Raw genomic sequence first — 24,897 nt, 5'->3', positions numbered from 1 at the left:
AAAGGAACAAGGAAAAGCCACTCAAATAACAGAAGTAGACACACTGCTCTAGCTGTGTAATGTGCAGACCCTGGAGAGTACTGGAGATTTGCAGAGCATAGGGTTTGAATCTAATCCGTATACACTGCTGGAATGGAGGTCACAAGGCATGCACAAGTTTATGTTGTGTTGAATTAGCTCTCTATAGAAATGTTTACAAATACATGTACACAGCATATGTATAAAGACTGTTGTAGTTTATTTAAGTATGCTCTTGTTCCATTTTCTGTACTTCTCCCTATAATAATCTTTTCAAAAACCCTGCTCTTACCTGTTTGCCATTGTGAGTCACAGAAGACAATATAGTCCGTAGGGTCTTGAATCCCATAGCAATATCGAGCAAGTGAGCAGCAAAGAAGAAGTTGTTATAATGACCAAGGATGGACATGGTGGTATACCAAGTCAGATACAAGAAGGACTGCAGAAAAGAGCAAGATCAGTGCATCTAGTCATTTTACATAGAACATATCAGCCTACATGTGGTATACTTAGGCAATTATTTATTGATGGAGCAAACAGGTATGAAGCCCCAATATTTTATTTGATTTCGGTTCCCTTTTATGAAGCCACATTATGCATTTTTAGCACTTTGGTATTAGCTCCGATTTGCATAGGAATTCTATGAGTGTTGAAGTTTTCCCGCCTTGGCCGGCGATAAAAAAAGGTTTAACGCAGCTTCATAAAAGGGGGGATTATTTTCCTATGTTGTTTTGGGAATTTTCATTTTGTATGAAGTTTAATTTTTTTAAGCAATTTCATTAGTACTATACACTCTTCTGAAAAAGTGCAGACTTCTCCAAAATCTAATCTAATCTAAGATTTATTAATTGAACAATTGCCAATAAAGGTTCAAGGCAATTTACAAATAGGAAAAACCCAGTACACAATTAAGGGGAATTATAAAAGTCAGACTTATAACATAAAATTAATGAAATTTATCAAATAAAAAAATGTTTAGCTTCTTGCAAAAACACAAAACAAAAACAACCCCAAATAGCTAGATTCCATCCTAATTGTGAAAGGTAAATCATTCCATATAGAAATGGCTAAATAACAAAAGAAGAGTTAAACTGACGCTTATAACTTATACCCTTTATAGGCGGAAGTCATAATATCAGTGCATCAGGTTTTCTAATTGACCCAAAAAATAGATGTGAAAGAAAATGAATCAATTGATCACTGGAATTAGCTTGCAGAATATAATGAACTATACATACCACCTTTAAAGTAATTGGAGATCTTAAAGGTAATATTTGTAAATAGTACACTATTTGTGCGTGCACTACTGGGAAATATTGTGCACTCTTTCTGAAAAGTGCACATTCTTTCTCAATAGTGCATGTACACTCTTCTAAAAGAGCATCTTATTTCCTAATAGTGTATACTCTTAACAAATAGTGCGCCCTATCATGCTGGGATCTTTTCCTGTGATCCATTTGGTGACTTGTTGGTGGCTAGCTCTGATCTTTATGAGACTGCGTTCCCTTTTTTCTATGGACTACTGCTTTTCCATGATCATTAGGCCTTCGCCATGGTGGTCTTACGAAGATGGATATCTGGAGAGTGGCCCAATGGCTTGATTCACGTGGTCATCTGCCTTTCCTCGGTGTTAGCCTGCCGTAGGGATTGATAGGTGCAACTTATTGAGGGAGACATGGGGGGAGTTGGGATAGGTGTTCAGATGGGTATCATTGTGGGACTGGTATTGTTGAGAGTGTTGGGAATGTAAAGAGAGTGTGAATGTGTATGACTGTGTGCTGCTGGAGTGGAAGTGTTTTGTAACATATCCGCTGGTGCTAATTGAACCTATGATGGAGGCTGGGACCTGGGTTCTCAATGGGATGCCAGATGTACATCTCACAATGTACCCCTTATAGTGTATGGTGAGTTCTCCAAAACTCTCCCAGTACCTACTATATCACCTGTCTACCACCCCAATAGCCTTTATGGCTGCAGGTGGCACCTACAGTATATAGCAGTATATTAGGGTTTTGGTGGCCTCAGACTTTCCACCATAAATATAGTGTTTAGAGTCACCTATAGGCCTGGGTCCTCCTCTCTATGGTCCACTAGCCCATCCACCAAGTTACTTAGGACACCTGTTTGCAGCTCTAATAGGTTTCCCATTCCACTGCTGTTCTAGAGACAGGTATGAACTGTTTAGTGCCCACTGGGAGGAGTGTGAGAGGGTCATAACTTAATCCCTCCAGTGGTCATCTGGCAAGTTTGGGTAACTTTTTGGCACTTAGACACTTTGAAAAGGTCTAGCTCAGAACATCTAAGCTTCGTCCAGGACGTTGTGGGAAAGGTTTGATTATTACAGCAAGATGTTCAAGTCTAAGCCCATCCAAAGCCCGCTCGGAATATGCCTCCAATAAGCCCCGCCCCCTTTTAGTTTTGGATGCAAAGTGGCTAGGACGCCTTGCAAGACATCTAGAAAAATGGTGTTGAAAATCAGCACTTGGAAGTCCTGGCGATAAGGACATCCAAATGCTTATTTATGCCATTTTTGGATGTCGTAGTGTTTTGAAAATGCCCCTAATAATTTTAAAATGGTTTTGGAATACTGTCATGCGCAAGAAAGAATATAAAGGTAATTGCAACATCTGCAGTAACAGAGTATGCTGATAATAGAAAAAGAAAGATAAATAAATATAATTACACTGCCACCCTACTAAATGGAAAGGCAAACATATTAAAAGTACTCAGGAAAAAGATTCAGACAGAGCTGTAGATCTGAACAGTAAACTCCCAGGTATTAAAAAACCCATGGTGACCAGTGTTTAACAAAATGCTAACTGCTGCAGGCTGAATGTTATTGTTAGATTCCAATGAGCAAAACGTTCTTTCTGCCCTTGTTAAATATACTTACATTGTCTGTGAATACAACTCCAAGCTTCCAGATATGATACTTCATATCGATAGAACTCAACCTATGAAACAGAAACAGTTCTCAGTCTGAGCCAAGTGAGACTATTGTTCCAAGCTGAATCATAAACTTAAGATTCTCTTTAAATTTAGTATTAAAAAATTTTAACCTTAGCAAGTGAAACAAATTATCTACCTGCAACTGCTGTGCCCCAAAATACCATACAATAGGTTCTCATCGACTGGCTGCAAGATCTGATACATGCTTTGACATCTATCGGGATCACTTCTCCATTCAAGTGGTCCTGATAGATGTCAGTGGAATAGAGGAGAGTGGCCTTGAAAAAGCAGGAAGCGAAACATGTTGGCGTTTCCCCCAGCTAATCAGACCAATAAGTTAAGTGCTATTTCTTAAGTCTAAAGTTTATAAAAATATATAAAAGAAGTGTGAGAAAATATAATGGACAGAACCAGTGAAGAGATGACACATAAAGCTTAGGGCCATGAATGTATTGAGTGTGGAGTGGTGTCTCTGAGGTTCTTAAGTGGTTATTACTTAAAACAATATGGTGAATTATTGTTCTTAAGGTTTTAATTCCATGATGATATAGCCTCTTGTTATGAGCATTCCCCTGGGGCTATCATTAAGCAAGCACCAAACATGACCCAGAGTCATACCATGACACCAGTGATCCCTCTTCAGGTTTGGTCTCTTCCACTGGACTAAAGTCCAAAGTACTTTTATCCAATCCCAGAAGCTCAGCAATGCGTTCTGCTCCATACATATCTCCATATTTATTGATAACCTGAAGAGAAGATCAAAAGAAAAAGATTATGATTAGACCTCCCAAACAGTAAAATGGTCCACAATCAACCCTATTAACCTTCTATTACCACTTCTAAACAAAAAGCTATGTTAACTTCTAAACATAAGGTATGTTAGCTCAAAGATAAATGGACATATAGAAGTATGAGATTTTCAAGAATGTTCTCCATTTTGTATATAAGCATATTCTCTACTGTTCAGAATAAAGGAAGTCTTATAAGTTATCTGACCTTGCAAGAGAGGGAAGGAGACATTTTAAAGAATGAGTAGCGTAATGATTAGTACGGTAGGTTGAGAACCTCAGGAACTGGGATTGATTCCCACTGCAGCGTTACTTAACCTTTCATTGCCCCAGGAACAAAAACAGATTGCGAGCCCATTAGGAAAAGAAAAGTACCTGGATATACTATATAAACCACTTTGGTTGTTGTACCACAGGAAGGCAGTATATCAGACACATACTAGCACAGAAAATATAGCTCTGGCAAGAAGGCAGGAGAACATCACTACATTAATGAACTAACGATAAGGATATTTAAAACAGTCCAAGAACGTACAACTTTTGAAGTTAAAATAATCTAATACCTTGAAACTGACACAAAATTAATTCGCAAAGATCTGACCATAAAGCCATATGAGCAAGAGAATTCTGCTGCCTTTCATCTTCTGATCAACCGTTAACCTCCCCCATCCTCACAACTTTCCCCTTCAGACTATCAATTCAATACTTTGTATGATTCACTCACATTTTCTGATACTGTCATTATTTGCTAGTCAATAAGGACCAAATTATATAAATGGTATCCCAATTGTAGGTGGCGGTAGGCATCCTACCGCTGTCTAACCAGCCAATTGGGAAGCATGTTTTTTTTTTTTAAACAACCCGAGGCAGGCTGCCTACACTGTAGGCATTTGTGCGAGCCTAGGGAGATGTGTAGAGCCACTTAAGTTCTTCCAAGGCTAGGTGTGGGCATGGTTTTACCCAGAAGTGGCCTTAGGCGAGCTTAGGCGGCCCTAGGCGTTTCCGTAGGGCTGTGATAGGCATCTGAAATGTAGGCCAGCAAAAGGCTGGTCAACATTTCAAATAGACCTAGCCACTGAGTAATAGGAGGGGCCTTAGACATCTGGGCCAACCGGAGTCTTAGGCCTCCATCCCAGTGGGAGTGGCCTACGATTCTGATTGGTCAAATACCTAAAACCTCTCCCATGTACAGTTCATATTCAATTATATAAAATATGTTCAGAAAGAGTGAAAATGTGCAATATATAAAGACATATAAAGTTCATCATTGATGCACATGAACAAAAAGGTAGCTAGACAGCCATGCTCTACAAATGTCATTGCATTTTAATGTTACTTGGTTAAACAGATACAACCATTGCTGTGGAACTCACTTTTCGTTTTACGAACTTGTCCCAGTAATTATTAGGAAAGGACCTATGGAAATGGAAACAGACAAATATAAGTACAGTACTTCAACAGATTCTAAAGTTTCTTTTCTTATGTAGTTTCATCCAAAATAGGTTCTACATGCACATATTGAAATTACTTTCTCTCTCAGTGGGATTGAAAAAGTACGTCTTGTAAATTAACGTCTCTAATAACATGCATTAATATATTAATGCATACTAATATGCAGTATATTAAGGTATGTTAACTCAAATTAAGTGCATAGTAAGTAAACAGACCTGCAGCTAGTAAGTTTTCAGTACCAATGCTTTGCATAACTCCTAGGAACAAAAAGGAAGCCTCAATGGAGACCATTATAACTGATATAATTACTAACTGCGAAGACAAACTATACAAGGAAATATCTGGTTCTTGAACAACAGAGATGTATCTAATGAGATCCCCCATCCATGGTCTTATGGGGAAGGATTTTGGATTGGTCTAGTAGGACTCAAAGAAAGGAAATAAAGAGGTAAGCCAAATTTCAACTTCATTTTCATCCAGTTAGACCAGTCTAAGCACACATTGGGATGTACCAAAGATCTACCCTTTGGGAAAGAAGGAAGACAAAGTTCCCTGAACAATCACCCTGCCAAAAGCAACATCATCTCTAGCCCAGACTTCAAAAAAGAATGGGGGGAAGACCACATGGCTGTATTGCAAATGTCCTCTGGATCAACTGCCCTTGCCTTAGCCCAGGAAGTCATCTGTGCCCTGGTGCAGTGAGTCATAGGACACACTGGAACCAATTTCTGAGCCAAAATGTAGTTCACCTCAATAGCCTAAGTCATTGGTAGCTGCCAAGTAACTTAGAAAAACTTTGAACATGTCCAGTTTATGTAGGTTTTGGTCCTGGCCAGAGCTCATGGCAAAGGCTAGCAGGAGGACTTCTTGGTTGACATGGAAGAGGGAAGCTACTTTTGGCAGAAAGGAAGGCACCATATGCAAAGAAGCAAATTAATATGCAAATGACAAGTAAGGATCCCTGCAGGAGAGAGTTTGAAATTCAAAAATCCACCGTTCTGAAAAAACTGCTACCAAAAATACAGCTTTCAGGGAATGATCTTTCAAGGCTGCATGCTTGGATAGCTCAAAGGGAAGACCCACCATGGTCCACAAAACAAGATTCAAATCCCAGAGGCAAGTGCTTCACACTCGTCCTTATAAAACAAACAAACTGCATCCAGCAGAGCCGCTAGGAACCACCCCTACTTGGCCCTTGAAATAAGTGATAGTGGCTTCTTGCACTTTCAGAGTTGAGGACCAAACCCTGATCAAATTCCTCTTGACGAAATAAAAGAATTATGGGGAATTCTGCCAGTCAGTGGGAGATGGACCCACTTGCACACTAGTTCTCAAAGGGTCCAGAGAAGAGCGATTAAAATGGTTAAGGGGCTGGAGGAGTTGCCTTACAGCGAGAGATTAGAGAAACTGGGCCTCTTCTCCCTTGAAAAGAGGAGACTGAGAGGGTACATGATTGAAACACTCAAGATACTGAAGGGAATAGGCTTAGTAGATAAAGACAGGTTGTTCACCCTCTCCAAGGTAGGGAGAATGAGAGACACTCTCTAAAGTTAAAAGGGGATAGATTCCGTACAAATGAACAAAGGAAGTTTTTCTTTACCAGAGAGTGGTGGAAAACTGGAACACTCTTCCTGAGGCTGTTATAGGGGAAAACACCCTCCAGGGATTCAAGACAAAGTTAGACAAGTTCCTGCTGAACCGGAACATACGCAGGTAGGGCTGGTCTCAGTTAGGGCACTGGTCAGTGTTTTATAGACCTCTACCATATCTCCTCTAAGTCATATCTTTTCCAGGCTGAAGAGCCTACTTGCTTTAGCCTTTCTCCATAGGGAAGTTGTCTAGTCTTGTCGCCCTTGTTTTTACCTTTTCTAATTCCGCTATTTATTTTTTGATAGGTAGCAACCAGAATTGCACATATGCCACACCATGAAGTGACACAAAGACATTATCATTATTGCTTTCCACTGAAAAGGAATTTATAACACAGCATCTCCTGATATGAGGCTCCAAGAAATAGAAGAGAGTTAACATAAGATATTGAGTCTTCTTGGGATTCTGTTAGGTACTTCTTTGATCGAGGGGTGTGTGAATTGGGTGTGTGTTTTTCTCAATCAGACATAGAAAAACATACACCCCATTCACACACCCCTCGATCAAAGAAGTAAAACGGAAAAAACTATACGATGGTCTCCTGGCCACTCAAGCAGCTAAACTAGATAACCAAATCTCCAATCTACTGATAACGACACCAGACTACAAGACGTTCAGAAAAGAAATAAAAACTATACTCTTCAAGAAATTCCTGAAACAGCCTTACCGTCCTTCCTCCCTCCCTCTTCCCGCCACACAGAAACTACATAACCTACTCTTTACCTCTCTAGAAAGGACAAATGTTCTTCCATTGTAACCCTCCATTTTTTATCTCTTTTGTAATCCGCCTTGAACCGCAAGGTAATGGCGGAATAGAAATCTCTAATGTAATGTAATGTACTGATAATCTGGTTTGGCCACTGTTGGAAGCAGGATACTAGACGAAGATTAATTTTTAGTTTGACACAGATGGAATTTCTTATGTTCTTATATATTAATTCACATAAAGAGTGGTGAATATACAGTATGAAATATTCTCCCTATTGAAGGGGCACTGGGAAAAACAGTATCAGAGTTCATGAAAGCATGGCTTAAAGCACAAAATCTATGAGAGGCATTAAGTATCTCCTACTCACGGGGTATTTATAACCATTCGATCCCACTGGCCTTTAATATCATCCTCTGACGGCTGTTCAGTGATATACAAGCCATCAAATTCCACATTACGGGCAATTTCTTTTTCTCGTTTGAAGACCACTAAAGGAACCTGGAAAATGCAACAAAAATTAGCAAAACTTTCCAAATAGACTTCAAAACTGATACCTTCTGAATAAAAGAACACAGCATTTCATTAAGCATAATTTGACCGAGTTTCCTACTTTAGGAGTTGTTGTAAAGCTATCCCAGCCATCAGCACAGAACCTTGCTGACTTTCTACTAAACAAAATAATTATGGTATGTCAAGTTCTAAAGAATACTTCCTGACCTATTGTACAAAAATGATAATATTCTAGATTAGTGTGCTTCTATTTCTGGAATTAGAACAGATCAGGCTTGGGATAAATTTGTTGATATAACCGTTGATGATATAAATCCCTTGTTAAAGAGCTTTTCTACACATTCTTGTGTTTTAGACAAATGTCCTTTCTATCTTTTTTCTTAGATTCCAGATGTTATTATATCTTTGCTGTTATTTTTTTTTTAAAAGTTTGTTATCTGAGGGAGTCTTACCAACTGAATTGGGGAATATTACCATTACCTAAAGAACACAATGGAGATATGTCACAACCTTCCAACTTTAGGCCAGTAGCCAATATACTTTGACTAAAATTTTGGAAACATTTAAAAATAAGCAGCTTTTAAGGCTTATTGAACATTATTCTTGCTTACATGATACTCAGTTTGGATTGCTGAGTTGTTATTGCTAACATTAACAACTAAGGGTAAGCAAAGGCTGAGCCAAGGTAGGAAGAACGAGAGGGCACTCTCTAAAGTTAGAAGGGGATAGATTCCATACAAACGTAAGGAAGTTCTTCTTCACCAAGAGAGTGGTGGAAAACTGGAACGCTCTTCCAGAGTCTGTTGTAGGGGAAAACACCCTTCAGGGATTCAAGACAAAGTTAGACAAGTTCCTGCTGAACCGTAATGTATGCAGGTGAGGCTGGACTCATTTAGAGCGCTGGTCTTTGAGCTAGGGGCCGCCGTGTGAGTGGACTGCTGGGCAGGATGGACCACTGGTCTGACCCAGCAGTGGCAATTCTTATGTTCTTATGTAAGATTGTCAATCTACTGCAATTTGATATCAGTGCAGCTTTAGACTCAGTCGATCACACTTTATTGATCAATAAACTGAGTGAGTTGGGTTTAGGTGGCTCTGTCCTAAACTGGTTTACTGAATTTTTAGTCAATTGGAACTAAGGGCTCCTTTTACAAAGGTGCCTTAGGGCCTTAACGCGTGGAATAACGCACGCTAAATTGCTGTGCGCACTAGCCGCTACCGCCTCCTTTTAAACAGGCAGTAATTTTTCAGCTATCGCGTGCTAATCTTGTGCGTGCGCTAAAAACGCTAGCGCATCTTAGTAAAAGGAGCCCTATATGATGTTAAAGGACAGGATTTTTTCTAAGAAGTGGACTTCTTTTTGCGGGGAACTCCAGGGTTCTTCCATTTTCTGTATGATTTTTAATATATTCATGAGCACTGTACAGAAAGTATGTTTACCAGCTTAAACTTTTTATTATCTTATGATGACTATATTTTTCTATTAATCCCGCTGAATCTAAATATGGTAGATATAACAGCTAAGGTTACAGAATGCATGAACAGCATTGGAGATTGGGATTTTACTAATAAGTTGAAATTGAATGCAAGTAAGACAAAGGTTCTCTGGTTTCATAGCTCTTTACTTTTTGTTCCTTCTCCTATCAGTTTGCAATCAGGTTCTTCTTTACAGGTAGATAAAACGTCTACAGCAGGGCTGCCCAATTCCGGTCCTTGAGATCTACTGGCAGGCCAGGTTTTCAGGATATCCACAATGAATATGCATGAGAGAGATTTGCCTGCACTGCCTTCTTGGTATGCATATCTTTCTCATGCATGTTCATTGTGGATATCCTGAAAACCTGGCCTGCCAGTAGATCTCGAGGACCGGAATTGGGCAGCCCTGGTCTAAAGTCTTGGGTATTTTTTTAGACTCCTTTCTTACATTTGAAGATCAAATTTCCCATTTATGGAGGAAGACTTTATATATTATGGGGAAACTTAGATTGGTGAAATCTTATTTCTTTGAACATCATTTTACATTTTTGGTCCAGATGTTAGTGTTACCTCAGCTCAATTACTGTAAGTCATCATATTTGAACTTAACATCAAAATTGGTAACTGCAGCTGCTCCAAAATACTGCAGTGAGGTTAATATTTGGTCTAAAAAGTTACAAAAGTATTACCTCAGTGTATAATCTTCAATGGTTATTGGTTGAGAGGCAAATTAAATTTAAATTTACTAGTATAGGTCATCATATATTACAAACTGATTGGGAGTCCTTTCCTGCAGTGCGCCGGGAGAGTCGGAGAGGCAGAGAGTAGGTAAACTACTGTAGAGTCGGGGCAGAAGAGTCGGCAGGGATGTGAGAAACTGGTCCTCAGCAGTCGCTTCCCTTTGGATCAGCCAGCACAATCAGTGTTCCTTCTTGAGTTTAGTGAATCGCATTCTTCCTACTTTGCGTGCCGTTTCCCCTCATTTGCATGCGCAGATCAGATTGGAGGTTGGCCACTGCTGTACATTGGGCGGAAGCTTTCAGTGTATTGTCCACGATGACACCCAGATCTTTTTCTTGAGTGCTGACCCCCAAGGTGGACCTTTAGCATCTGGTAACTATGATTTGGATTATTCTTCTCAATGTGCATCACTTTGCATTTGTCCACATTAAATTTCTTGTGCCATGTGGATTCCCAGTCTTCCAATTTCCTAAGCTTTTGAGCGACCCACCACAAACCGCAACAGAGTACGCGTATTTATGGTATTACAAAACAATGCTCTTAAAGCACCATGTGACCAATTTCCATCTTATCCTCTAATACTTTACTGCACAGAAAATAATGCCATAAGATCTCTATAGCCAGTAATATCAGCTGATATTTCTTGAAATCTCCTCAACCAATTTTCAGACTCCTGAAGCAGGCCCTTTTGGCCAAAACACGATTGTGTTGAGTCCCTATACACAATAAAGGAATTGAGCACCCCAGGTTAACCTTGCTGTTTTCGCTTTCCTGTTTTGGGAAGGTAGTATCTCCTGTTTGTGGCATTTTTAACAACTTTGAACAGTTTAGTGTCATCTGCAAATTTAATCACCTCACTCGTAGTTCCAATTTCCAGATCATTTATAAATAAATTATTATTATTATTATTTTTTAAATATTTTATTTATAAATTTTTCATTCTTACAATATTTTAATTGTACATAAACTTCAATTAATACATGAAAAATTATGATTACAAATAATTCATCTTATCACATAAAATATAACCCTCCCCTTTTTTATTTCTTAAATCCATATAATATACATTCCCCTCCCCTCCCCATTCTAATATAACCATTATTAATGTGCTATGAAATCTGATCATTGGAATAACGAGTCAATGGTTCCCAAATTTTCTTAAAATTATGAATATTTCCCTGTTGTAATGCTATTGTTTTTTCCATTTTGTATATATGACATACTGAATTTCACCAAAATGAATAGTTTAATTTGGTATAATCCTTCCAATTTTGAGTTATTTGTTGCATGGCGACCCCTGTCAATATTAATAATAGTTATTGTTTGCTGAAATCGAACTCTGAGTTCTCATTGCTGTACCAAATAGTATAGTATCATATGAGAGTCCTACATGATTTTCTAGTAATTCATTAATTTGGGGCCAAATTAGTTTCCAAAATGCATTTACACAGGGACAAAAAAAAATTAAATGGTCTAATGTCCCAACTTCTATTCTGCAATGCCAGCATCTATTAGATCTAGTACTACCTATCTTTTGTAAGCGCGTAGGGGTCCATAAAGTTCTATGTAACAAAAACATCCAAGTTTGACTCATAGATGCTGACTTTGTAGATCTTAATCTCCAGGACCAAAATAAATAAATTAAATAGCACCAGTCCCAGTACAGATCCCTGCAGCACACCAGTATTTACCCTCCTCCATTGAGAAAAATGGTCATTTAAGCCTACTCTTTGTTTTCTGTCCGATAACCAATTCCTAATCTACAATTGAACATTGCCTCCTATCCTATGACTCTAATTTTCTCAGGAGCCTCTCAAGAGGAACTTTTTCAAAAGCTTTCTGGAAATCTAGATAAACTACATCAACTGTCTCGCCTTTATTTACATACTTTTGTAAAAATATATTTGGTAGTTTACAGTTTAATATATGTTATCAAATTATGATATGGTGAACTCTACAGTTACTTTGAATACTTAATTGCATAATATATACTTAGACAGCACCTAGATTCAGATGATACAGCATCAGATAATATTCCACATTCAGCTGTATAAGACCAGGCAGGACCCCATTCATCAGATAGCACAATCTCAGATATTCTGACAGTACAGCATCAGACACATGGTAGAGTATCATATAGGACTTTACCTTCTAAGCATATGATATTAGACAGTATAGCATCAGACTGTACCTTGAGACAGTAGTAGCCAATAATACAAAGACAGGAGATAATGCTGTGGATAATAGCCAAAATTCGAAGTGTTGGTGCCATGTAACCTGTATTCTCTTGCAAGACATAATATACAGTACTTTCATCTTCTTCTTCCTCTTCTTCAACAAAAGTATTCCACAGGTCTGATTCTTCATCCATGTCATTAACAAAAGGGTCTTCACTCACCTAAAACAAAATAAAATCCTTACTGATTAAATGAAGCATTCACCCCTTAAGACACACAGTTCTGTGTTCTGCAGTCAGCTTGCTCTTGGTGGAGTTACAGACTCCAACTGATTTAATTGGTTCCTGATTAATATTATTCAGAATCTACCAGTTGCTGATGATTATTCACTGAGACATTATACATTTCTTATTATTCTCATCAGCGTTACTGATTGATTAGCTGAGCAGTGGCGCTGGCTGGCTATAATGCTGTAATGGAATGGATAGTATGCAAAACATGTTTATGGAGTATGATGTAGATTTTTTCTACATATGAGATACCTCTTTTTCATGTGATTCTGGGTAAATCTAGTTAGATGCATATGTGATAGTTAAGGCCATGCCCAATAGAAACTTATGAAAAGTTGGTGCATAAATACAAAAATAAAAATACGAATATGAATTGCGGCAAAGGCCAGAAAAATAGTATTAGATAATAACAGAAAAACACTAGGGGTTACCAGGAGGGCTGGATTAAGCTAGATCAAAGGGGAAATCAGGAAATACATAACACACTTATAGAGGTATTAATCTGACTCCATTTTTTCATCTTTCTTTGTCTAAAATGCTGAAGATTTCCCGCTTAAAAAAGGCCTGGGTTTCTAGTATCCTTTGTTTGGATAAGAGAAACCTCATGGCCTAAGTATTAACAGATGGTCCTGGCATTCCAATGCTAGGTAGAGAAGAATCTTTCTTTTATATGTTTTAAAGAATTATGAAATATGACTAAGATATGAATGAAAGATGAGTGTTGCTTGTATATGGATGATGGGATCCCATGAGTGATTATGAATGTGAATGTATGTTTAAACATGATAATTGGGTTTTGAAAATTGTATTTTTATATATTTTAAATCTGAAGAAATCATGAAAGACAATATCTGCAGTTTGACCTATTTGACCTTTAAGCTAGGCAATTCTCTCTACTCTGTGACATTCCAGGAGGCCTGTTGGCTGTTTAAGACTCCTTTAAGCCCATATTAGGAAATTCTCAGTAAGGAGGGACTGGGTCTTTCTTTTCTTGTGTGTTTCAGTGAAATTTGAAGCTGTCAGTGTTATTGAGTCTTGGTCAGAAAGCTGGTTTGAGCTAAACTGTTAAATAATTACTGAGAGAAAAAGTGTTCACAAAAATATGATTTGTAAACCCTGGTAACTATGTTAAAAGGAATTTTCTTTGTTCATACCAAAGGACGGCCTCTCTGTTGGCTGATTGGTTGACAGGTGTGATGTCATGACACTGCAAAAATATATAAGTGAACCTGGTGGCAGGGGTTTCCCGGAGACCATGCATTGTCTCAGGAGAGGTGCAATTTTCACACCTGACGGGTCTCCCTTGCCCAAATTAGCTAATGAAAGTTGAATTATGATAAAGATAATACAAAATAACCGATTGGAAAAGATTTGTGCAATTGTCATTATTCCCAGGCAACTAAGGGCAGGGTTTGGTAAGTCACCCTGTTCATTAGCATATAGGATTCATGATTGTTGGTGGATTCAGACCAAACATCTTTACACAATCTTTATAACAGGTACCAATGTAAATAAAGGGAGATATTTATTTGACAAAGATGAAATGAGGAACCATTAAATAGATGTGTAAAAAGATTCTTGTCATTTGAAACTGGGAACATGCATAATAATGAGCACCTATAAAAGTCCAAATGCACTGCATCCATACATCTATAAGAAAGTACTAGGCTAACAATATGCCATGAATAAACTGGAAACTATCTGCTGTATATTGTCTGTAAGCAACAGTGGATAAACAGATCTATTCCCCAACAGACCTGGCACCACAGCATTAATATGGCCACAGTTGTTGGGCCCAGGTAAATGCCATGTGAGCGAGTCCCTCACAGACTTTGTAGACAATCTAACAAACAAATACATATAACAAGACATTTCAGTGGGTAGGCATCACTGTAAAGACCTCCAAGTAGAGATAGGGCCATAGGGCACAGGCATTACACTCAAATTGTACCTGCTTGGAATGTGACATGTACAATAACCAAATCCCCGTTACACGCCAGCTTGAGGGAAATTCTATTAATGGCATCTAAAAAGATAGGCGCCTATAATTTGAGTGCCTATCTCTTGTCAATTACACTTTGGTGTCTATTATAGAATCGCGCCTAACTTAAAACATAGGTGCCTGTAATGTAGGCCAGGGTTTAAAAGGCCTGCATTATAGGTATCTAAGTCCTTTAGAGAATAGCACCTAGCAGTGCCTAAGTCCTTCTTCACCCCTACACATGCCTACTTTGGAGTTAAGCGCCACTAGTTACCATGTGATAGACATCTATCTTTTGTAGAATTGCACCTAAGAAGACAGGTGCCTATCACCCAATTAAATTTTATTTTTTCAATTATGAGCTTGTTAATTGAAGACAATTTACTAATTAAGTTAGGCACCTAACTTTAGATGCCTATTTATTTAGATGCCTATCTTTAGGTGCCTTGTAAAGATTTTTCCCCTATGTGTGCTAGGGATCAAAGCCAGAAATATCCAGACTTCTAAAAGCAAATTCTTATGATAGGCTGTGTGATAGAAATACCACAAGCATTGTTCAAAGTTTGTGTGAGTCACATTAGATGTGTGTGGAACCACATGCAAGTTTGATGGCAATTACATGGCCCTGAACTATCCTAGATAAAAATGCCCCTTCTTGAACAGTGGAACAGCCCACACATCTTTGTACGTGCAAGCCTTTGGTAGGCATGTGTGTGACACATGGAGAAATTAGATCTTACCTGCTAACTGGTTAAATTAAGCGAATACAAGGTAAAATGAACAATGTGATATCATTGTTTTGTAAACCAATTACCTCTCTGCTATCATCCATACTATTTAAAATGTTTATAAACTCAGTTGGAATGGAACTAATTAAGTTAGGTGTATTCTTAAAATGAAGACAATGTCCTATTTGTTCCTGTACTAACTGATCTGAATCAAACAGTGAATACGACTAACAGATTATATAACAAAGGTAGAAAATTGGTGTTTTACCCATTTTCTGAAATTACACAGAGAAAAAACTAAATTGCTATGGATAAGAAAACCTAGAGAGTCGATACTTGATCTATTGCATTTGAATTCTGATATTTCTTTACCTGCGGAAAGAGTAATCAGAATATTACTTGGAGATTATGAAGGATGCCACATTATCTTTAAATATCCAGGTAACTAGAGTAGTTAAAATAATATGTTTGAAACGTTGTCAAATTTGTGAAATCAGATCTTTTTGTTTAAACACAGTTTTATTGGTTCAAGATTTCATTATCTCATATTTACACTACTGTAATGCTCTTAACTCTGGCATTTCTATAGCACTTACAGTATGGCTAGGTAAAAAACAGAAGCAAAAATTGTTTTTGTTTGCTTAGATATGATAGGGCAACACCTCTTTTGCTTAAACTGCATTGGTTGCCAGTTAAGGCAAATGTAAGTTTTAAGACTGCCTGTCTGATTTTTGATGGCTCTGCTCTGAATATCTTATACATCATCATTTAGACTTCCTCAAGATCTTAGACTTATTGGGCCTGATATTTAGCTGGCAGCAGTAAGCACTGAATTTTCAGGTATATGGAGCTGGCTAAAACATAGCAGGTTAAGTGCGATATGCACCACTTAACCAGCTAAGAAAAATCGCATAAAGATAGGATCACATTTTATGCTGTCCTATTTAAGTGGTAATCTTAACTGCTTAAGTGCTGATATTCAGCACTTAGCTGGCAAAAATACTGACTTTGCTCCCAGAATGCCCCAGAATAGCTGGTTTTGGCTTGAGAACTATACAAGACATTTTCAGAAGCACTATCCAATTAAGTGCCATTGAAAATGTCCACTTAGCCCTAGACAGGTAATTTAAATGCCCCCCCCTCTAAGACCACCACCATAGTATAGGACTACACACAGATACATACACACACACAGAGGCCCTGATTCTCCAAAAGTGCGTCCCGATTTTAGGCAGCTGTAGGCGTCCTACAGCTGTCTAATCAGCCAATCTGGATGCACGTTTTTTTAAAAAAATGCTCCCCAGGCAGGCCGCCTATATTGAAGGCGAGGCCCGCAAGACACCTAGGCCCTGATTCTGTATAGGACGCCCGGGAGAGGCGTCCTATTCAGAATCGACCTAAACTAAACCCCGATTCTGTAACCGGCGTCCATGTTACAGACGCTGGTTAGAGAATCGGGTTAGATTAGACACAGCCCGCTACACTTATCGCGGCAAGGGATCTTTCTGCCGCTATAAGTATAACGGGCCGCGGCCCCCTGACCGATCGCTGGCAGGACGGTGCCCAAACCCTCCTGCAAGAAGATGCCCCCCCCGACACTACCGACCGCTCCCCCCGACATTACCGATCTCCCCCCCCGACAATATCGATCGCTGGCAGGAGGGTGCCCAATCCCTCCTGCCCGAAGACGCACCCCCCCGGCGCTAACAACCCCCAAACCTCCACTTCACCAAACCTGTTCTTACGGCCAGATGGGTTTTGCACGTCCAGCCGAAAGGCACGCCAATCAGACCTTAGACTTAGTGGAGATGGGCGGACCCGCTATGCCTAAAGCCTGATTGGTCCAGGCTTCTAGAGCCTGGGCCAATCAGGCCTTAGGTTTCGGCGGGATGGGCCGGGAAGGGGCGGGCCCGCCTCATTTCGCCGAGGTGTGCCTTCTGGCTGGACGTGCAAGACCCATCTGGCCGTAAGAACAGGTTTGGTGGAGTGGAGGTTTGGGGGTTGTTAGCGCCGGGGAGGGGTGCGTCTTCGGGCAGGAGGGATTTGGCACCCTCCTGCCAGCGATCGATATTGTCGGGGGGGGGGAGATCGGTAATGTCGGAGGGGGGGCGGTCGGTAGTGTTGGGGGGTGCGTCTTCGGGCAGGAGGGATTGGGCACCCTCCTGCCAGCGATCGATATTGTCGGGGGGGGGAGATCGGTAATGTCGGGGGGGGGGGCGGTCGGTAGTGTTGGGGGGGCGGTCAGTAGTGTCGGGGGGTCGTCTTCGGGCAGGAGGGATTGGGCACCCTCCTGCCAGCGATCGGACAGGCTGCGGCCCGCTATACTTATAGCGGCAGAGATCCCTTGCCGCGATAAGTATAGCGGCCACGTCTACTTACAATGTAGACCAGCATTTTGCTGGCCTACATTTTAAGCTTCTCCTCTACTAGGGAGACGCGTAGGGCCGCCTAGGTTTGCCTAAGGCCTGCCTAAGGCCCTTAGATGAGCTTAGGCATCTTGCGGATCTCCCTAGGCTCCCGGAGGTGTCTTCAGGCCTGCCTGGGGAGCATTTTTTTTTAAAAAACGTGCATCCCGATTGGCTGATTAGACAGCTGTAGGACGCCTACAGCTGCCTAAAATCGGGACGGCACTTTGGAGAATCAGGGCCAGAGTGTTGAATAGATACAGCCAGCCAAAGACAAACAGACAAACAATGGTAGATGGACACACCCAGATGCATAAACACACCCACCCAGATATAGGGTGGAGGGGTTGAGAAGGGAGGACAAATGGTTAGAGGGTTAGCGAGAGTGTTTGGTTGAAAGGGACAATCAGAGTGGGAGTTAAAAAAGGCTTTTGACTGGTTGATAAGAGCAGAGAAGTAGCAAGTTGGATCCAGAGATGCCATCTAAGCACCACTTGGCACATCAAACACACGTGTAGTCATTTACGTTTTGTTTTTCAGACCATCATTTTCTAATTAGAGATCCTCTGTGCTCATCTCACACCTTTTTGAATTCCATCACTGTTTTTGTCTCCACCACTGACATTTTAGACAGATTCAATTAGAAATGAGATATTTTTGGAAAAACAAATTGTCTTGCTTTACGGAATTTAACATAATTATATATTTGTGTCATTGAAATAGAAAGAAGAGCTCATAGTTTAGCTGCATAATAAGAAAATGACAAAGAACTTCTTAAATCTAATACCCTTAGAATATGGGAGTATTAGTTTTAATTGGTCACATGTCCCAAATTTAGAATGAAAAAAATTGGCAAATCAATACAAGTAAGATGGAGCCAATCCATGGAAGATTTAAATATAAAACAATGGAGTTTAAAATCAATCTTGGCCTGCACAGTATTTATTTATTTATTGGAATTTATTAACCACCTTTATGAAAAGATTCACCTAAGACAGTGACAGTGGTGTTGTGATGATATGGGAATGCTTTGCTGCTTCAGAAATGGGAAAACTTGCCATTATTGAAAGAACCACGAATTGTGCACTGTACCAGACAGTCATCTGATTTGCTGAGAAGAAGCAAAATTAAAGTTTTGGTTTTGCCTAGTCAAAGTTCTGACTTGAACCTTGCTATGGCAGGACCTGAAACTAGCAGTTCATGAATAAAAACCTACAAATGTATCTGAATTAAAACAGTTCTGCAAAAATTCCTCAATAGTGATGTGAAAGACTTATCAAATTATTGGAGGCATTTCATTGCAATTATCGCTGCCAACAGTGGTGTAGGTAGAACTGTTGATTGTATAGTGTTTCACAAAAACCTGTGTTATATGTTTACTCTGGTTTCCTTTGCCTAATATTCAATTCAATTCAATTCAAAGAACAGAAACCATGCTGTCTAAGATATATACAGTAAAAGGGGCAATCAGGAGGGAGCTGAAACTTTTTCACATTACTGTATGCTAATTTTGTATGAGTCTTACCCATGATTACTCATATTTTTCTTTAGCCCTCCACAGAAAAGATTTCTCTGTGCTTGTATGTGGCACTAATCGGCTAGTTCAACAGTGGTCAGGCAATCAGGACGCACAATTTTTTTAAAAAAGCTCCATGAGACAGGATGCCTATACTGTAGGCGTTTGTCGTGGGTCTAGAGCAGTGTATCGCAAACTGTGTGCCGCGGCACACCAGTGTGCCTCCTGAGATTTCAGGTATTCTGCGACACACTGGCGAGGAGGAGAGTCGTCCATGCCAGCTGACTGCCTACAGGATGTGCCTCTCGTGGCAAGAGGCATGCATGTTCTGTAGGAAGTCAGCCGGCGCAAATGACTCTCCTTCTGGCCAGCGTCTCTCCTCCTCTCCCCGCACCTCCCGCATCCCTCCACCGAAGTGGGTCGCGGCCAGATGGGTCTCGGCGCAATTCTGGGTGCCTTCCAGCCGGGGCACTGACTTCAGTGTGCCATCAGCTGGAAAGTTTGCGAGACACTGGTCTAAGGAAATGTGTAGGGACACCTAAACTCGCCTAAGGCTGGGTGTGTGCATGGTTTTGCCCGGAAGTGGCCTTGGGAGAGTTTAAGCGACTGTACACATCTCTCTAGAGTCGCGACACATGCCTGAAATGTAGGCTAATCATGGCAACGGAATCCCCAATCAGCAGAGCAGGCAGGCCTCTCGGGGAGGCCTGCCAGCTTAGCTGAGCAGGGGGAAAAATACCCCTGCTGCATTCAGCAGAGCTGGCTGGGTAGGGGAAACCCATCATCCACCCCCAAAATTGCCCACTACCTCCTGCCACTGTCCCGTGATCCCCTGACAACCCCCAAACCACCCCCCACTCCCTGTACACTTGTTGAAGAAAGGAAGGCCATAGAGATGCTTACTAAGATCAAATCAAGGCCTTAGGCCCCATCCCAGTGCATCCCAGGATGCACCAGGAAGGGGATGGCACTCCATTTTGATGAGGCAGGCCTGCCAGCTTGAGGAAATAAGCATCTCTCTGGCTGGTTTTTCTTCAACAAAGGTACGTGGGTGGGGTGGATTTAGAGGTATCAGGGGGTTATTGAGGTTTGGGGGGTTGTCAGCAGGAGGGACTGGGCATCCTTTACTCCTGGGCTACATTTGGAGGATGGTGTTGGGGGATCACAGACCAGCAGCAGGAGGGAGTGGGCATCCCCCCTGCCAATTTGGGGGGGGGTGCTGGGGCAGCCAGCTCAGCTGATTGCGGCAGGGGTATTTTTTCCCCCCAATCAGCTGAGCTGGCAGGATTCCCTGAAGCCATGGCTTCAGGGAAGCCTGACAGCTCAGCTGGAGATTCCTTTGCGACATAGGATCCCTCGATCAGGCAGGCATGATTCTGTTACTGGCGCTGGTGACATGGGTGCTAGTTAGAGAATCAGGATGGGGTGGGAGGTGGGGGTAAGGCATCTTTTAAAGACAGACGCGGTTCTCAGCCGCTTCATAGGTGGCCGCTGAGACTGGTGGCATTTAGTGATGCCGCACACCTAAGTAAGCATGTTAAGGGGCAGAGTAGGCATCATTAAGCGCAATTAGCCACAATTCTTTGATGAATCTAGGCACCAGAAATATAGGCCTATAAAACCCTGGCCTTCATTACCAGCACTTAAGTTCATCTCTAGGTGCACCCACGATTCTCTAAGTGGCACCTGAATGTGATAATACAGAATACAGCAATAAAAATTGTAACAAATTCAAAAAAATATGACCATGTTACACCACTCCTACAAGATGCACACTGGCTACCCATTATACACAGAATAACATTTAAAATTATATTATTAACATTCAAAATTCAACAATCACATGAGCCGTTATTTCTGGACAGACTACTAATACCTTACTCTTCACTTAGGACGCTACGATCATCGCAACAAAATCTATTAACTATTCCCTCTTTGAAAATAATTGGGACTAGAAGAGCAACTATGTTTTCAGTAGAAGCACCCCAACAGTGGAATAACTTACCCATCTTTTTACGTAACGAATCATCCTTAGACAAATTCAAATGTGGCTTGAAAAGCATTCTTTATAAAGATGCATTCAATACATAGATAGAACATTCCAATATAAGCTGTACCTAGTCCTCAAAGAATTAAATGAACAGGATATCAATATGGAAATTATAAGTGCTTTTATAATCTAATCTTCTTACTTTTCTCTTCTTTTAAAAGGTCATTATTATTAATCTTAGTCTTCCTACTTTCCTCATGCTAAAGGCCTTCTACACTTAAACTGATCACTCTTTCTCAACATAACCTAATTTTTTTTTTTTTTCAAAATAATTAACGCCTTTTCAATCAATTATTTTTATATTCTCTCTCAAATGACCCTATCCTTGTGTGCAAACCTTAAATGTTATTTTTTTATTTTATAAATTGTATAAATTGTATTTCTACCTACCCTTTACCTATTTGTTCCAGTTTGTATTTATAGAACAAAATGATTAGTCTGTATAACTATGTCTTATTTGTATTTGTTATCCCTGGCTTTTATTGTATATTAGAATTATGTAATAAGCATTGAAATACTGGATATTGCGTACAATCAAAATTTATTAAACTTGAAACTTGATTGACACATGGCAGACGCCATTTTTCTAAGCACCTGCCGTTTCAGGCACCACTTATAGAATCAGCTCGTTAGTAACTCTCTAATTTGTGGTATAGAAAAAAATGAGAATAAAGAAGCAAGATTTTACCTTATAGAAGAGCAGAATAAAGTTGATGGCAAATGCAACAAACAGAGCAAGGAAACGCAGGTTGTAAAAGTTTCTAGCCAAGAAATGCTGAAATGAAAAAGAATGGTGTGAGATAAATGATTGGGTGGCAGACAAACAGCAACCATTTGTATAATTCTCTTTTGGGAATTTTTGAGGTTTGGGAGGAAGCAGGGAAGAAATGCTTGATCACACAGTTATTAATGGCACAGAGGAGGATGAAATACCTGGCCCTACAGTTCTTCCTGAGGGAAGAATTTTGAGCTCTACAATTCTCCTTGAAACATGGGAATATAGTTCTCTCGGAAACAAAGAAATCCCTAGCTCTATGTAGTAGGAGGGAGTCCTTAGCTTCACACAAAGATAAGAACAAAATAATTGCCATACTGAGACAGACCGAAGGTCCATTAAGCCCAGTATCCTGTTTCCAACAGTGGCCAAGCTATATCCCAAGTAGTCAATAAGATTTTAGGCTGCTTATCCTAGGAATAAGCAGTGGATTTACCCAAGTTATCTCAATAATGGCCAATGGACTTCTCTTTTAGGAAATTATCCAAACCTTTTATAAACCCTGAGGTTCTTGGGTGTGGTAATTATCATTTTCTTGATGAAAGCAAAACCAGAAGTTCTGGGAGAGTGTAAAGAGGAGGAAGGGCATAAGAAGAAAAAAGGGAGGAGAGTAAAGAAAGGAGAAAAAAGGAGAGGTGGGGTAAAGAACCAAGCATGGAGATAAAAGAAAAGCAGATGAGAGATTGTATAGGTTCTGTCACTTTTCCCTTCTAAAATCTCTCATCTGTCTCTCTTATCTCTCCAGCTCAACTTTTGGGTTTTCTTCTCCTTTTCTTTTTTCCTTTGCCCTCCATTTTTTTTCTTTTTATGCCCTCCTTCCTTTTCTTTTTCACTATTCTATACAGTTTTGACCTTTACTTCTTTATACTCTAACAATAGGAGGAAATATAGTCAAACCTCGGTTTGCGAGTAACGCGGTTTGCGAGTGTTTTGCAAGATGAGCAAAACATTCTCGCAAATCGTGACTTGCAATCCGAGCATTGACTCAATTTGTGAGCACCCCCCCTTGCTCAAACCAGCATCGCTACCCCCCGCAAACGCCACCCCCAAGAACTGCTCCTTCCCCCCCCGCTCGAACCAGCATCACTCCCCCCGCCCGTGAACCCCCCCCCCCCCTCGGAGAACCAGGATCGCACCCCTGTGCTGGAAATGGCAACCCCCGCCTGTCCAAACAAGCCCCTTACCCTATTTGGCACCGGCACGCAGCACCAACCCACAGGAAGTTCCAGTGTCAGATGGGGTATGGGGCTTGTTTGAACGGGTGGGGGATGCCGCTTTCAGCACGGCGGTGTGATGCCGATTCTCGGGGAGGGGGGGCGTTTGGGGGGGGAACGATGCCTGTTCAAACGGGGAGAGTTGGGGGGGAGTTGGAGCAGCGCCAGTGGCATCGTTGGGGGGGGGGGGGAGGTGGAGCCAATCAAGCAAGTTTCCCTTACTTCCTAGGGGGAAACTCGCTTTGATATACGAGCAATTTGGTTTACGAGCATGCTTCTGGAAATAATTATGCTTGTAAGCCAAGGTTCCACTGTAGTTGATTTATTTTAGTCTAATAAATGGGCTAGAATGGATGCACTTTTATAATTAAAGTGGCCTATACGAGTGCTCTGGAGAATGCCTATGCAATATGAAAAGAGTGAAGGAAAACAAGGAGAGACACTCACTAGCATTTTGGTTTGGTAAATTTCCATGCTTTCCAAGAAGTTATCCATAAAAGCCTCCTTTTCTTCCTTTTTCTGACCACGTCTTCGTGCCTTTTTCTTGAATTCTTCCTCTTCCTCTAGTGAGATATCCCCTACCATCTCTTCCTTTAATTGATCTTTTTTTTCATCTTTCTCAAAGCTGAAAACATAAAAAAATGAAAAGAAAACAAAATGTGGTCAATATTCAACAGCACTTATGCATTCGATAGTGGCACATACTGCATAAGTGTCATTTTTAAAATAAAAATTCATGGAGGATAAACATACATTTGGAAGTTTTAATTGCAAAATTGCCAACGTGATATATTTTAAAAAGTAGCATGATTTGAAGGGAGAATATAGTACCATATATATATAAAATAGGTAAATATGACCAAGTCACTCCTCTTTTAAAAAAAGAACATTGGCTTCCTGTCACTCATCGCATCACCTATAAAATCATTTTACTTTCCTTTAAAATAAAACTCTATCATCTGCCCTCGTTCCTAGATAAACTTCTCTTTCCTCAAAGTTCTCCACGCACACTAAGATCAACCGACCAAAAACTTATTTTCATCCCCTCCTTAAAAGATTTCTATTATACACGAAAAGTAAACTTCGCAGTAACTGCACCTACTCTCTAGAACTCCCTACCACAGCATCTCCGTGATGAACTACGACTTGACAAATTTAAGACTGGTCTAAAAACTTTCCTATTCTGTGATGCATTTAATAATCTTTAGAACCATTATTCTTCTTCTTCCTATTCACAACAATCTCTTTGACAAAGCAACCCCTCCCTTTATGTATTAACCAAACCCTACTATCTCCTTTTTTCTTCTCAAATATGTAACTTTACCCATCCCTTTATTCCACCCTCACTTTCCAGTACGTCTGGTAAATGTTTTTTTTATGTTCACACACTATTATTAATCTACCAATTTTTATTTTTCTCAGTTTTCCCTATCTTTTTAATTCGATTGTTAACCGGCCAGATATTAAT

At 40.3% G+C, this 24,897-nt stretch overlaps 1 protein-coding gene across 2 annotated transcripts in view; it reads right to left on the bottom strand.

Moving 5' to 3' along the window:
- RYR3 (ryanodine receptor 3) overlaps positions 1-24,897 on the bottom strand; it is a 693,107-nt gene that overhangs the window by 27,649 nt on the left and 640,561 nt on the right. For both annotated transcript variants that reach the window (XM_033952387.1, XM_033952388.1), the window contains 8 exons: positions 23,877-24,054; positions 22,129-22,215; positions 12,485-12,691; positions 7,934-8,064; positions 5,129-5,171; positions 3,586-3,713; positions 2,912-2,972; positions 311-457 (listed from right to left, as the gene is read on the bottom strand). In XM_033952387.1, coding sequence (XP_033808278.1) covers positions 311-457; positions 2,912-2,972; positions 3,586-3,713; positions 5,129-5,171; positions 7,934-8,064; positions 12,485-12,691; positions 22,129-22,215; positions 23,877-24,054 — 982 coding nt within the window. The remainder of the gene's footprint in view (positions 1-310; positions 458-2,911; positions 2,973-3,585; positions 3,714-5,128; positions 5,172-7,933; positions 8,065-12,484; positions 12,692-22,128; positions 22,216-23,876; positions 24,055-24,897) is intronic.

The sequence above is a fragment of the Geotrypetes seraphini genome, chromosome 7 (genome assembly GCF_902459505.1).
Source record: "Geotrypetes seraphini chromosome 7, aGeoSer1.1, whole genome shotgun sequence".
NCBI classification, from domain to species: Eukaryota; Metazoa; Chordata; class Amphibia; order Gymnophiona; family Dermophiidae; genus Geotrypetes; species Geotrypetes seraphini.
This window is presented reverse-complemented; position numbering and strand designations above follow the sequence as displayed.